General features: G+C 33.2%; 1 protein-coding gene across 2 annotated transcripts in view; it reads right to left on the reverse strand.

The window, feature by feature from the left end:
* LOC149782471 (uncharacterized) overlaps nucleotides 1–12,214 on the reverse strand; it is a 189,968-nt gene extending 177,754 nt beyond the window's left edge. Inside the window, exons 1-2 of one of the 2 annotated variants that reach the window (XM_089933888.1) lie at nucleotides 12,113–12,214; nucleotides 6,006–6,128 (exon numbers count right to left, since the gene is read on the reverse strand). In XM_089933888.1, the coding sequence (XP_089790014.1) occupies nucleotides 6,006–6,075 (70 nt within the window). In that variant the 5' untranslated portion in view covers nucleotides 6,076–6,128; nucleotides 12,113–12,214. Of the gene's footprint in view, nucleotides 1–6,005; nucleotides 6,129–9,377; nucleotides 9,497–12,112 lie in introns of those variants that run through there. The other variant, XM_089933889.1, reaches the window with a different exon arrangement.
* Nucleotides 12,215–15,376: the final 3,162 nt, after the last annotated feature.

Raw genomic sequence — 15,376 nt, forward strand, 5'->3', positions numbered from 1 at the left:
CCTTTGCATTGTGGAAATGTGTCATCAGACTTAGTCTCAAGACCCATGACAATCGGAATAGTGTAGTCCTTGCCTGTTGAGGGCATTGATTTATTACTATGCAACGAGCTAGCTGTAGATAAGGTTGTGGTTAATCCAATTTTATGTGACAAGCCTTGTTTGGATCTGAAAGTCAGTCATAGTGAAGAAGATATTCCTGATTTATACCCAGCTTGTGCAGTTACTAGCGCTACGGTATAGAAAGCTATAGAGTATGATGTTGATCATGAACGTATTCCTTTAGCTGATACATGTATTGATGAGGTTTTTGATGCTGTCACTTCCACTCCTTCTTTGGATCAATCAAAGGGTATTTATCAGTGTTCCTCTTTTACTCTAATCAGGGTGAAAAACGACAATCACTTATCGAACATGAAAATATCATGAGATCTCCTGATTGTTTTAAAAGGCCACTAGAGAAATTGAAGCCACATAATTACATGTTTGTTGTTTCGTTAAAAATGGGATTTTTATGAAAAAAAATGGAGACATCCTGATATACTTGCTGCTGACTAGTGGCCAGTTAACTGTCAAATTGTAGTTGATAAATCAAATCGTACAGGTAGGAAATACTTAGTCTGGCCTAAAAAACTCCTTTGGCTGGTCATTTAGTGATTGATTATGCTTATCGCAAGGTCTTGAATCACTTCCATTGACCAAACATTTTAAAGTGTTGCTTGTAAATACTGCAAATATTGTAATACTTATCAAATGGTACAAAAACTTATCAGAAGATGCCTAATACTCATTTACAACCTATTCCAGCATTTCACTAACTATTTAGCAGAATAATGGTAGATTGTGTCAGTCCCTACCTAAGACAAAATCGGTTCAACAATATTTGATGACCATAATGTGTGCGTCAACAAGATTCACAGAGGCAATTCCTTTGAGGAATATTAAAACTGAAACAATATTAGAAGCTTTGATACATTTGTTTTTATTCAGTTCGGCCTTCTCAGATCTGTCCAATGTGGTCATGGGTTAAATTTTAGGTCTGACGTTTTCTAGCCAGTTATGCATGAATTTCGCATTCAGTAATTCAAGTCAAAAATGAAATTAAGGTAGGGCAGAGATACATTGGAGAGAATTTATCAATCTGGTGATCGAGTTCTGTCTCTCTTGCTGATTCTTCACAATTTTCTTCTGATTAGGTAGTATGGCCCTTACAAAGTTAAGTAGAAAATTAATGAATTAATTACAATAATAGTACTCCTGGGATGTACATCCGTTAAAGGAGTAAGAGTCTGTTGATATAGATAGCAGAGCTTAATCATGCAAATACTTTAGTTGAACTTATTCCACACACTGGTGATTTAAGCGATGGAATGCAATCGGACTACATTCATTTGGGAGAAACAAATCTTCAAAATTCAGAAATTATAAATATTATTGACCAGAAACTTTCACGTTTTAAACAACAAGAAAAGAATGAACTAAAACAGTTATTACTTGAATACGAGCACTTATTTGCAAATGTTCCTACAAGAATAAATAAATCTACCATGACGCTGATATTAATTCCACACCTGCGAAACAACTCCCGAACAGGATGAACCTTCTATAACAGGTATGCTTGCTTGTGGACGACTTCATTAAGCCGAGTAAAAGTGACTAGAGTTCACCGTGTATTTTTGTTCAGAAACCAAATAATACTTTCCGCATTTGAACTGATTATAGAAAGGCGAACAGCATGACTAAAACAAATTCATTTCCATTGCCAATAATCGATAAAATTAGAAATGCAAAGTATGTCACTAAATCTGAGTTTCTAAAAGGACTTTGGCAAATTTCACTGACGGAAAAGGCAAAGGAATTTTCGGCAGTCGTAACTCCACATGGACGTTTTTCACTATAAAGTGATGCTGTTTGGAATGAAAGGTTCGCCTATTACTTTTCAACATTTAATGAAAATCACTGCATCTGGCCAAAATATTTGTGATGCTTGCATTGATGATGTTATTATCAGCAAAGATACCTGGAAAGATTATTTATCAACAACTCGGAAATTCTGTGACATATTCACCAATGCAAATTTGACAATTAATTTATCCAAAATTCAGTTTGTCGTGCTTGCGTAACTTTCTACAGACATATCGCTGAAAATGGACAAGTTAATTCTATAGATTATAAGGTCAAAAAATGCAGCTGATACAATTATTCCATAATTGCTGAACCCCTCACAAACTGATTGATCAAGAAAACCAAGTTTCATTGGACTGAAAAATATCATGATGATTTTGAAAAGTTAAATGTTAAACTTAATAGTCCAATAGATCCTTCATCTCCAAATTTCAGTCATTTAAATGCCTCAATGCAATTGATGTTGGTGTTGGAACAGTTTTGATTCAAGAAGACAAAAAAGATGTAGCTTATCCAGTGTGCTATTTTTCTAAGAAATTAAATAAGTACCAGAGAAATTATTCAAAAATCGTGAAGGAATGTTCGACGAGTAAGTTTTGGCTTTGATATTAACATTACAACACCTTGATGTCTTGCATTAGTTCGGCTCCTTCTCCTATGATTGTATTTAGTGATCACAACCCACTTTCTTTCATTTACAAAATGAAAATAAAAAATCAGAGACTATTAAGGAGAAATTTGATGTTACCGGAATATAATGCTGACATCAGGTCCATCAAGAGAGGAAACAATTAGATAGCAGATGCTCTTTCGCGTGTGTATACATATATCCTTTCATGTTTACTTCTTGTAACTCATAAGGTTTAATCTTTGTTTGTTAGCTCGTTTTTTTTTAAATTTGTGTTTCACTGCATGCTATTATAATGTAACATTGTATGTTGGACTTGACCTTGTCCAAACTTAATTTCATTTCTGCTTGACCCAATGTGATATTTTTATTTTATTTATTCATTGTAAGCGAGTGCATAGCTAAATTATTATCTATGTGTATTTATTTATAGTGTTAGTAATAATAGAAGCAGTAAATATGTTTATTTGGGTCAAAGTTTTGGCATTTCCTAAGTGAATTTTACAGGTTATTGTTTCTAGTTTGCAAGCATCAGGGTTATTCTTGGGGGTTATTTTCCATTAGGTATATTTTTTAGAAAACGGCATGAGGTCCAGTAGAGAACTATATATAGAGTGTAACTGAGAGGATCTTTGTCTGTTGCTTTTACTACGTTTGAAATTGTATTATATGTTGTGTCCAGTATTTGGGCTTTACATTTTATTTCTTCAAATTATTGAATTCAAGTGATTATTTTCTCTGAAAAGACAAAAGTTTTCAAACAGTTTTTTGATAGTCACATTCAGTGGAATTTATAGTGTATTCACACCTGGAATTGTATTTATGTGATTCGATAAAAGACTGTTGGCACATCAACACACTAGGAGCTATAGCAGAACATAATCACCGTAAATTTGTGAATTTAGTCTGCATTTGAACTGCGTTTTATTCAGGACTTTAAATCATTATAACTTGTGTCTGTAATTCTTGGATTATTTGGGGATTTAATTCGCATCACCGTAAGTTCTTTTCCCTCATTTTTGCTTTGTACCTTAGGGAAATAAATTATTTGTTAAATGTTACAAAGCTTGCTGTTTTTCACTCTTTTCTGTTACTTATTGTAATATCATAGACTGGTAACAATACACATTCAAAAACACATATGTTGCCTTGTAGACTCTACGTTAAAGGCTAGCAGCGTAAACAAGTGTCATGATCACAAACATTCCTGTAGCTGCATTATCATAACATCATTACATTTACCCATAACCTGATACACGCGGAGGTCATGCAAACACACAAAGACACACACACACACACACACACACACACACACACACACAAGCAGTGAAACACACGTGCAATAACTTTGCAACAAACTAACTTCCTTTTAATAAAAGTACATGCAACACTTACCACTTAGAGTTATCCATGGTAGCGACACTGTGTTTCCGTGTGCTGTAAGTAAATTAACGGACGCTTTATTGAGCGTTGTGCTTGCATTCCTTAAAAAATACATTTTATGTGAAGACCCATAAATATGAATTTTCTTAATAAAGGAAGCGTACTTAATAATACACTTTTTATTTGGTAATCGATTGGTCACACACATAACAAATAGCCATTCATAGCAAAAACGAAAAAATCAGTTCTGTATTGTTTTAAAGAAAACGTAGGAATCGCGTTAACCTGACAGTCTGGACGAGTGAGTAATGTCATTCACCTGCACGCTTCACGACAAAAGTCAAACTTGGAATTAACGGGCGTGGTCTGTGCCTCTGCACAACGTTTGTAAGGAGCAGATCGTGGAGTTGGTCAGATGAAGATGTTTATTGTGCTCTCAGAATAATCATATTTGAGACAAACGTGCTCGAGAATTACTATGTGCGGATATCAACCCAGGTATCTACACATATCAGATATAGTTTTGTGTGCCTAGAACCATATTTAATTGAATATCATTTTGTTCTATTTCATGATTATAATTGTATGACGAATAATAAAGCAGTGTTACTAAGAATGGGGGAGTGGATATCAAGCGTATCTTTTACACATTATTGTCGCTAAGGAAGTGCTACTATAATAATATTTAGCTTGACAACAGATCGAGGACGATTAAAGACAACAGTGCGTTGAAATGCGTTATGCAGTTCAAGTTCACGTATGAACTTGTCTTTCCATATACCATATCCAGTGTAAATATAAATGTAGCCTGGAGATCTCAAAAGGTTCCTAACGGTAATAATGGGCTAAGTCCACAGGGGAAGCTACCAGCTTTTGAGACAATATAAATAGCATTAAAATATATTTAACACTGGTTCTATTCTTGCACTTGGAGTTAGACTCCTTATATTACAGATTATGCTTGGAGAGTCGGATAAAACTGTCGTACATTCTATTTAGAAATATTGATCTAAATAAATCTTAACATTTTTATTCCTTATATCAATAATAGGATGCTCATTCACTCAGGATAAAAACAACCAAATGAACGGTACAGTGTAGATAAATGAAACTGAATACATCAACGGGATAAGTATGAAATACGGAGATCAATTCCAAAACCTACCGAAATTATAAAAAAGATAAAATAATATGCATCCAGCTATCTCTGAATGATTTATATTGCAGGATTGAAAAAATTATTCGTGGAAAATATTTTTACAAAGCAACCAATATATTATCCTCCATCAAAATCGCGTTTTGGAGTTTGTTAGCTGACGCAATCCGTATTCAATACTAGTATGATGTAACAACAACAACAATACTACTACTAATAATAATGATAATAATAATAATAATGATAATAATAATAATAATAATAATAATAATAATAATAATAATAATAATAATAATAAAACAATAATAATAATAATACTTATAATGTGTATAATACTTTGCACACACGCAAAATGGAATGCTTCTTTTGCCATCATAAATTATCAGCCATTGCATAAGAAAACATTGAGTTGACGGTCCATTTATAGGAAATCTTATTTCAGACAAAACAATGTATTTTTTCTTCTAATTTAAAAATAGTATTCCATCAAGGTTTTGATGATGTTTTAGCATTTATAAATCATCAATGCTGATTTCTATGTGTATTTCATAGACTTACAGGAAAATCGGAAATATCAATCATAACTAAAATTATAAAAGAGCCAAACATACATTTTTGTTAGTTGTTTATCATTTCCTCTAAAATTTCATGAATATAATGTTGACTCTTATTTGTTCAGCAATACTCCGTAGAGCCATACTGATATAATAATGTTTATGCTTATGTTAAAACATGTCGGTATTAATTACTCATTAAATTATGAAAATATTGGAGACACTAACCTAGTCATTTTGCACAGGACAATATATTTATTTATTATCACATATTGGTTCATTATGAACATTCATTAACAATACCAGAGAGTACTAAAGTCAGTCTAGTGTTTGCAAGCATCTGGACAACAGACAGGATAAGTCTAGTGAAAATCTTTCTTACCAGTTCCAACTATGTACATCCAAAACATAACATTTATAGACAGCTGAAGTAGTGTAACCAGTCTCATCATTTTCCCTTTATCGGTTTCTCTGTGCTTATCTGTGGAGCTTCTTTTCAAAAAGCCTGAATGAAAAACAAATACGAAACAATAAAGGATATTATGTTAAAACATTTATAAATAATAATATGTACAGGAGTGATATTTTCTGCCATTGATAGAGTGATAAGCTACATATATTTGCACAGGTGAGGTCAATTTATGAGAAAATTGACCACCTTTATTTCTCTTAATTTTACACTATGCAAAAAGAGTGATATTTTCTAATACTGATACAGTGATAAGTTATATATATTTGTACAGGTGAGGTCAATTTATTGGCAAATTTACCACCTTTATTTTTCTTAATTTCACACTATACAAAAAGAGTGATATTTTCTAATACTGACACAATGATAAGATATACATATTTGCACAGGTGAGGTATATCTTTGGGTAAATTTACCACCTTTATTTCTCTTAATTTCACTCTCTGAACTGCTACAAATTCAGTAATGAGATACTGGTCCAATGACAGCGATAATAGTTAACTGTTTTCTCTGGAACCACTCAAAATGTTGGTTGAATTAATTATGCACGTACACTGCATGAACGGATAAACAATGTTTTATTACGTCACAGCACGTGTTCTATGTGTGTGTGTGTGTGTGTGTGTGTTATTAGGAATTTTAATGCAGCTTTAACAATGTTTTAGTTATATCGCTACGATGTCTGCAGTGTGGCAGTTTATTGTGATGTCTAGCACTGGGGCATCATGCCGCAGACATGTAGCATGATGTCCCACCCAGTCACGTTATTTTGATACCAGGTAGACCAGTCTTAACACTAACCATTTAATGCTGAGCGCAGTTGTTTGTACGTTTTTGTTAGTATTTGGTATGACTCGGCCGGGGTTCGAACCCACGATCTCCCGCTTCCGAGACGGAAGCTCTAACCACTAGACCGCGCGTCCTCTGTATACATGTTTAAGCTTTGTCACTTTAAATCACACCAAGCAACGTTGACATTTCAATAATTTTGCTTTTACGATTGACACGTATTCGTTCTCTGACTCTCAAAACAATATACGCAACTTTAAATCTATCAAAAAGATTTTCTAAATATATCTCTCATAATTTCTGTACCGACAAGTAACTTACTTGACGTAAAGGCATACGTACTCGTGAAATATCAACATAGTCGCGTGCAGACACGTCTTTTCCTCTATTTAGTTTGCACGCATTAATGTTAAGCAATAGTTATGATGCTAATTGCCCTTTTTCTGCTATTCATTCTTAAAACAAGTTGATGCAATAGGCCAATGGCAATAGACGCTTTTCTTTTCAGCTATACATTCTTAAAACAAGTTGATGTACTAGGCCAATGGCAATAGACGCTCTTCATTTCAGCTATACATTCTTAAAACAAGTTGATGCAATAGGCCAATGGCAATAGACGCTTTTCTTTTCAGCTATACATTCTTAAAACAAGTTGATGCAATAGGCCAATGGCAATAGACGCTCTACATTTCAGCTATACATTCTTAAAACAAGTTGATGTACTAGGCCAATGGCAATAGACGCTCTTCATTTCAGTGGTGCACACAAATTAGTCTTTCGCTGTCTCTAAGCAAAACGACTTAGCAATTTACACATTTTTTGAATTACTAAGGGTCAAAATTGGCCTGGCTATAAATAGGGTACTTGGAAACTGTTAAACTGAGAAAACTATATCCAGGTGATCGGAACATCTTATTAAAACAAATTTATGGAAGAACGTTTATAAGAATAACCAACTAAAGGAACCAGTTTTCTATAAGATATGGTTTGAACTAAATGTAGTCTAAATTGGTTATATATTTTCAGACCAGGAAACTATTAATTATTTTTAATAGTTTTAATGCTACGTATGGTCTCAACGTGATTTATTTTCCTTTGAAGTTTTAATTCAATATGTAAAGGTCTTCTGTAAAACGTTAGAGTTAGATACAACGACACCAGTCAGACCAATTGTCCGTATCCTTTTTGAGATTGTATTTCATAATAGTAAAAGGTTAAAGAAGTTTACAACCCACTTCTGAAAATGGATGTTAAACCGTATAGTGTAAATAAATGGTGTGAGAGAGAGAGAGAAGGAGACAGAGAGAGCGAGATAGAGAGAGATTTCGATTTTTAGCCTAGCTTTAACATGTTTTCAGTCCTATCGCTATGATGTCTGCAGTGTAGCAGTTTATAGTGATGTCTAGCACTGGGGCATCATGCCGCAGACATGTAGTATGATGTCCCACCCAGTCACATTATCCTGCAACTAGGCTGACCAGTCCAATCAATATCCTCTTAATTCTGCTGGTATCATTGTCATAAATCTCTGGAGTGTCTTGGCCGGAGTTTGAACCCGCGACCTCTCGCATCCGAGGCGGAATGAAACTTTCAGGTTGAAAGACCTCTGTGACCTAAGGTATATGCTAAAGTTTTACAATATCAAGTAACTCAAAATAGCGATGGCTTCAATTTCATGTTACTAACAGAACTTTACCAATGAATTTACTTTTGTATCAAACAATATTATCTGATACCGGTCTGTGTACTTTTTGTAAACAATTCCCGGAAATAATGATTCATTTGTATTGGTATTGCAATGTGATAAATAGGCTGTTAATTGATGTGTTCCACTGGATTCGGAATACGGTGAAAATAGATATTGTCTCAACTGTATAGATTATGATACTGGGAGATACGAGTGCAGATGAAATATGAGCAACCTTTTTATTTTTGTGTTATTCTATTATATATTAGATCTATATTTTACATGTAAAAGGAAAGGAGAATTTCCTAGATGGGGGGGGGGGAGCTGAAGGTTTTCTTAAAGCCAACTCGAAATTTCTAAAAACATATTGCAATAAAATCTGAAAAGAAAGAATCAATTATTCTAGTTTTTGAACAGTGGGGGCCATTATTCAACTAGTAACTAAGAAAAATGTACTATAATTCAAATTCATGTTGTATAGTATTATGTAGATCATAGTGTATGGTGCGTTTGTATTATACAATGTCACTTCATACCTGATCAACATATATGATCTGAAAACACACACTCTCTCTCTCTCTCTCTCTCTCTCTCTCTCGCTCTCGTTCTCTCTCTCTTCCAATTACGAAAAATTATTGTCTAGAACTAAGTATAGTAAAATATATTTACATGAATGTATCATCTATCGTTTGTCAATTAAAGCTTTGAAAAACGTCAATACACTTATAGTTCAATAACATGGGCATTATCAATTACTATTGAAGTCTATAGCTGCCGTCATAGACCGGAGAAAATATTGAATATCTTACGTTATATAGCTTGAGTTATTAAAACTAGTCGATGGTGAAACAGTTGAGGAACATATTAAAGTTTTATCACACGATAGTTGGAATATACTCAGAAAGTAGGTAAGTTTGCATTGGTGAGCGACCTTCCCTCCACCTATCTCTCTCTATCTCACTCTCCTTCCCTCGATCTCGATCGAGTTCCATCCCCACCCAGGTCATCATGGGTAGGATGCCTAAAGCAGATACTTAGTTCATCATTTCCTCGGCATGATAAGACAAATAATGTGTTATAATTGTTATTATAACACAAACAATCCCACTTCTTTTCTCCCTCTACTACGCTACCCTACAATCTCTCCACCGACTGCATTTTTGTGTGCCAGTTGTTGTGTATATTTAATCTGCATTCTTTGTTTGTTAGTTTTTGTCCAAAGTCATGTTCATTTTCCACCTGTCCTGACTAAGTGACTTTTCAAACTTCTGTAATCACCTAATTTAAAGGAAAGTTTTCGCTATGAAGTTGTGTTAACTATTAGGATTTTTATCTTTGCCTGAGTCAAAGACATTGTGTTTACCATGTTTTTATTATACGTTTAGTAGAAGACCTTCTTATGATACCCAAGATTTTGTCTTATAAACATTTGGAACCATCCAGCATGACATTTTTCATTAGGTAATACATGCATTTGTTAATTAGAAAATGCTGATTGTCAAGTAGAGGACTCTATAATCTTATTTATACAAAAATTATTTACTCGTGCTATAAGATATTGAGTTGGAATCATTGTCGTGTCCAGTATTTCATTAGGGCTTGAATTTAATTATTCAGATTATTTATTCACTGGTGATACAAAGTGCTCATCAAAAATAATATTCTTGGAAATAGAGCCACGGATCTATAGTGATTATTCTTATTCAGATTATTTATTCACTGTGATTCAACTAAAGATTGTTAGCACAAAAGAAAGACATAGGCCACCACAGGCACGTCAACACATCCAGCGTTGGATTTATTTTCGGATTGCCAGTAAAACGTCTTCAGAACTATTAATTATCAGGACTTGTTTTGAACATTCTAGGATTATTTGAGATTTATTTAGCAATACCGTAAGGTCTTTCTTCTATTTCCCACTATGTTTTTGAATTTTCTCACTCTTTGCTATTACTTATTTTAATGCCATATTTTAGTATTTTTATAAAGCGTACATAATTATTCGCCAGAGCAGTTGTCGGTTGAAAATGAATATGTGTTTATCATTTGCTATTTCAATGCAGGGCAAATAATCGAATGGCGCTTGAGTCAAGGTTACAAAAAGATTAAATTCATAACTGCAAAAATAGTTTGCTCTAATAAATTGATGCTCGAAATAGGTAAATTTTAAAATATTTTCTCGCAGTTGACTAGGTCATTTATAACTTTAATCTGAAGTACTATCATCTAAATCGTAAGAATAAGTAGGTAGATAGGTATTTCATTTAATCCGTCATTAACATTAATTGCACGAAATTTTAACTAGTCATATTTTGCCTCATATTTGGACATGATGCGCCCCGCTGCACGTGAAACTGCTGACTGAGGTGCCGGATTTGTCATGGTGTGTGTCTAGTAATGATATTCCAGCTGAGCATGTGTTGGTCACTTTGTAACAGTGCAGTTATGTAAACCTTTTAACAATGTATCTTGGGCTTTGTCTATGCTTTATATTACCATTGGACTTCAGTATTCATGTTTGTTTTGTATGCCTTTCTTGGAATAATACACATACCTAAATACATTTAACAAGGCTTGTCCGGATGTGCCGTTGAACCGATCCTAGTACATACATCCATACACACGGGACACATTTTTCTGGTTGAGATAAATCCTGTCTAATGCTCTTTACATTAAGGTATGCGGTCCTTAAATATGTAGGAAACGTTAGTACCACAGGTGTCCGAATTACGAGAGTATCCATTTGCTATGCCATGTTCTATATTTGCAGCCAGATTAAAAGCCTACATTTTATACAATCGTGGCATAAACTGTCTGTCGTCGTCGGGCTTAAATGCTGTGTGATATGGTAACTAAAAATGTATACCGTATAGCAAAGAAAATATAGAAATAACCTCTCATAATACAAATTTGTATTAGTTCAATCATTCTTTATATTTGTTGTTTTAATTGCAGTATCTTGAAGGAAGGGTGCAGCAATTAAAATAGTTTTTACTTAATAAGAGTTCAGCGATCAGTGTGTGTGTGTGTATATATATATATATATATATATATATATATATATATATATATATATATATATATATATAAACACCGCTCGACCAAATTACACATTCGTTATATTTACCAGTCAATTCAATGGCATGTATACACCGGTAAACAAAACCTGAAAAGTGTGGAGTGATGCTCATTTAACAGAAACCGATGTTATACTTTAACAAGGACATGCCAGCTAAAGCGAAATGTGTCATGAAGAATAAATTTGTCATGTAAGCGAATCGCTTTATGGGAAATATTAGCAAAATACAAATTAAACAAACTATTATGTACCAAAGATAACATTAAACCTGTTCTTCCTCAGACTATGTTGTTACGAATTCCAAAAATAATATGATATAAGAAAGTGTTAAAGCAAAAATATATTGAAAAGACACATCAATTATTGTTAATTTAACAGGTACAATTACATTCTATCAAGCAGCCTTATATGTTGATGTCTCACAATATTGCATTCTTTCACATAACATATATTATTTTTACTTACCTGTTTTACATTCCTATTTCGTAACTCTTGCTTACCGGAACGCTTTGATGATTTTATTTATTCTTTCAAATATTTTGTTTAGCGGTTGCTAGTTGATCGATTTCACGTATTACGTTTGTATAGCAACTATCACAGTGTAAACAGTGTTACGAATGATAAGATTACACAGGATTTAGGTCTAGGCAGTCCACACATGCATGTAGCAATAATGTATACACAATGCACACGTTTATATCATCTCAATAAATGACCAACGCATTCATACCACAGTTCAACCCATACACTTTAAATAATTAAAGTCCAGTGCTAATATGTAATACATGTCTCAAAAACTCTAAGAAGTAAATTATTTGCAAAAGATTTAACCTTAAAAATCAGTCAGCATGGAAAGAAATGACACTTTTTTGTAAATATCCGGCTATTCACTACGAAACAACGCTCAAACTAAATCTTCAAATATCGTTATAGTACCATTTAAAATTCAACGGAGAAATGGAAACCAAATACTCATTGTAGTCAAACGCATTAGGTTCTGCTTTAGATACTGAAAAAAGTATACTAATGTTTTTTGTCCCATAAATCTTCTTTTGAAGCATTATTTGCAAACAAGTACGTCTTTAAAGCATGCTACCGTTGTTTCCACAGGCATCCTTCAAAAGTTTGCACTCAACGCCAATTTCAGAATTATACGTCAAGACCTGGGTCTGAAATCTAGTTCATGAAAAACTAACTTGTTAATAGTGGATCATGTGTTACACTGTCATGTGTAAACCAGTATAAATGCGCTTGATTACAAACTTCCCTTGGCGAGATTTTAAAGTCATACAAACGCCTAACAAAATTACTGTCATGTGTAAACCATTATAAATGCGCTTGATTACAAACATCCCTTGGCAAGATTTTAAAGTCATACAAACGCCTAACAAAATTACTGTCATGTGTAAACCATTATAAATGCGCTTGATTACAAACTTCCCTTGGCAAGATTTTAAAGTCACACAAATGCCTAACAAAATTACTCCATTGTATCATCTGGATCAAGGGTCTATATATGGTGTAACAATCGATGCGATATAGAACTATATTTGAGACAGGGTCAAAAGAGATAAAGATAGTGGAACAAAACAGTGTAGGCATTATGTGGTTCTCCTATTGTTGACAATGCATTCATTTATGAGTCTAAATCACATGTTGTAAGTAATTTGATTAATTCGAAAACCGAGCGCAATCTTTATTTTCCAGGCTCTAAGAAATGTTAGTGTAGTAATGTCGATTAGACAAACAAAAACCCTTGAATTCATACATATCGAGCTAGCTACGCAATTATTTTAATTCAATTTAATATATTGTCTCTTCTTATGAAATAAATTTCCAAACAAATTAATGAATCTATTTCCTGACGAGTATCTGATTCTTGTTTTACGATTGTGTTTTTCAGATGACGGTATAACATAGATGCATAGGTTCCCGTTTATAGTTGTTGTTTTCTTTCTTGCATCTATTTGGATCGTTTGTTTTATACTTCTCTATCATGCAAAGATATATCAGTCACATATATAGTAGTCGTATATATGATAGTCACATACATAGTAGTCATTTATATACACTAGTCAAGACCTGCGTGACGAAGTTTCTACTGTTCTCTAGACCAGGAAATTGCTCGCTTGGTGTTTAAATTCGTTCTTTGTAGCATCTAAAAAGTTCAAGTAAATATATTCCTTTCAAATGAAAGATTTCATTTTCCACATTATTTGCTGAGCACTAGTCCTCAAAAATCATGAGAAAGAACACGTTTGTATATTCCGTTTAAATAATCATATGAATTTATTTTGTACATTCTGTATGCTGTCTAAAGATTGAATTATGACAAAACCATCATTATGCAGAAATCAGATATACTGCAGAGTTAAGATTACAGCATGTATCGTCACGTACACGTACATTTATTTGTTCTAATATGTAACTTGATAGTATGGTCAAAGACAAAATACTTATAAAAGTTAATTTCTCTCACGGTACAGCTACCACCAGTCCCACGAAAGAACCAGGTTCGAGTTTCAAAATAGTATTGTTTCAATTTTGTTTCTTCTTTATTTCCTAACATTGTTAAATAGATCAAATTACTCAGGATTTACAATTTATTATTATTTAAACAGATGTGTTCATAAAACTGTTCAACTTCATGCACTGACTCTTACCATTGATGAAATTTGGGTTGATGTGACAGATCACACACAAAATAGTACTCAATACAACAAGAAAAGAAAACTCGACTAAATGTGAAACCGAGCACGGAATAAAACATTATCTTCTAATATAGAATGAAATTGGTTCTAGCATCAATAAGCTATTTAGATGAACAGTGGCTATAATTTTGTTTTCTCGACATTCTTCTTAAGACAAACTAATCAGAATATTGGAAATTTAACGTAAACCTTTAAACTTTACATTTCCTTTATATGTTTTACTAATTTAAGCAAACAATAATAATGTTTAGTAACAATAAATATTGCTACATCTGCTTTGCGATCAGATTACCGTATGATAGATATGATAATTGGAATGAGATTTGTAAAAACTCTTTTTAAATTGGGTTCTTTTTTTTAAAGGCAGGTAAATATCGATATTCATTTTGAAAGTCTAGAAGACCCAACATCAGTCAAGATATTTTGTGCAAGTGAGTGTGCGTACAAGTGTACATTGCGAAGAAATTAAGAAACATTACTTTTAAAGAGCATCTTCATTTCCAGGAAAAAGGGGACGAACATTAATGTTGAAGAGAACTCACAAATATCCAGTAAGGCCTCATGAAAATCATATCATTCAATATTATTAACAATATTTCAAACACACAATGATTTTGGTTTTATCAATGATTGTCTTATTAAAATTGTATTAAGTACGTTCACAGTATTCATCCTCGATTACTAGTTTTTATTTCAAGTCATCATACAACAAACTAAACCCAAAGGCATTGTTCAGTTTGTTGACAGAACATTAATACAAATAGATATTACTTTTAAATTTTGTGAATAGTTTATGGATAGACAAAGTCAATGTGAAACACACTGAAAGATTACAAATTTGACCAGGCTGGGTCAGTTGCGGCGCTTAGCTCATCATTTCCGTGACATGATATAAAAGCCAAAGTAATAACAAAAGTGATGTTAAATACAATATCTCTCTCTCTCTCTCTCTCTCTCTCTCTCTCTCTCTTATAGTACCTTAAGGGATTTCTACGCCGATAGTGTATGTTATTCTCCC

This window comes from Sinohyriopsis cumingii, chromosome 15 (genome assembly GCF_028554795.1).
Source record: "Sinohyriopsis cumingii isolate HCF-2022 chromosome 15, ASM2855479v2, whole genome shotgun sequence".
NCBI classification, from domain to species: Eukaryota; Metazoa; Mollusca; class Bivalvia; order Unionida; family Unionidae; genus Sinohyriopsis; species Sinohyriopsis cumingii.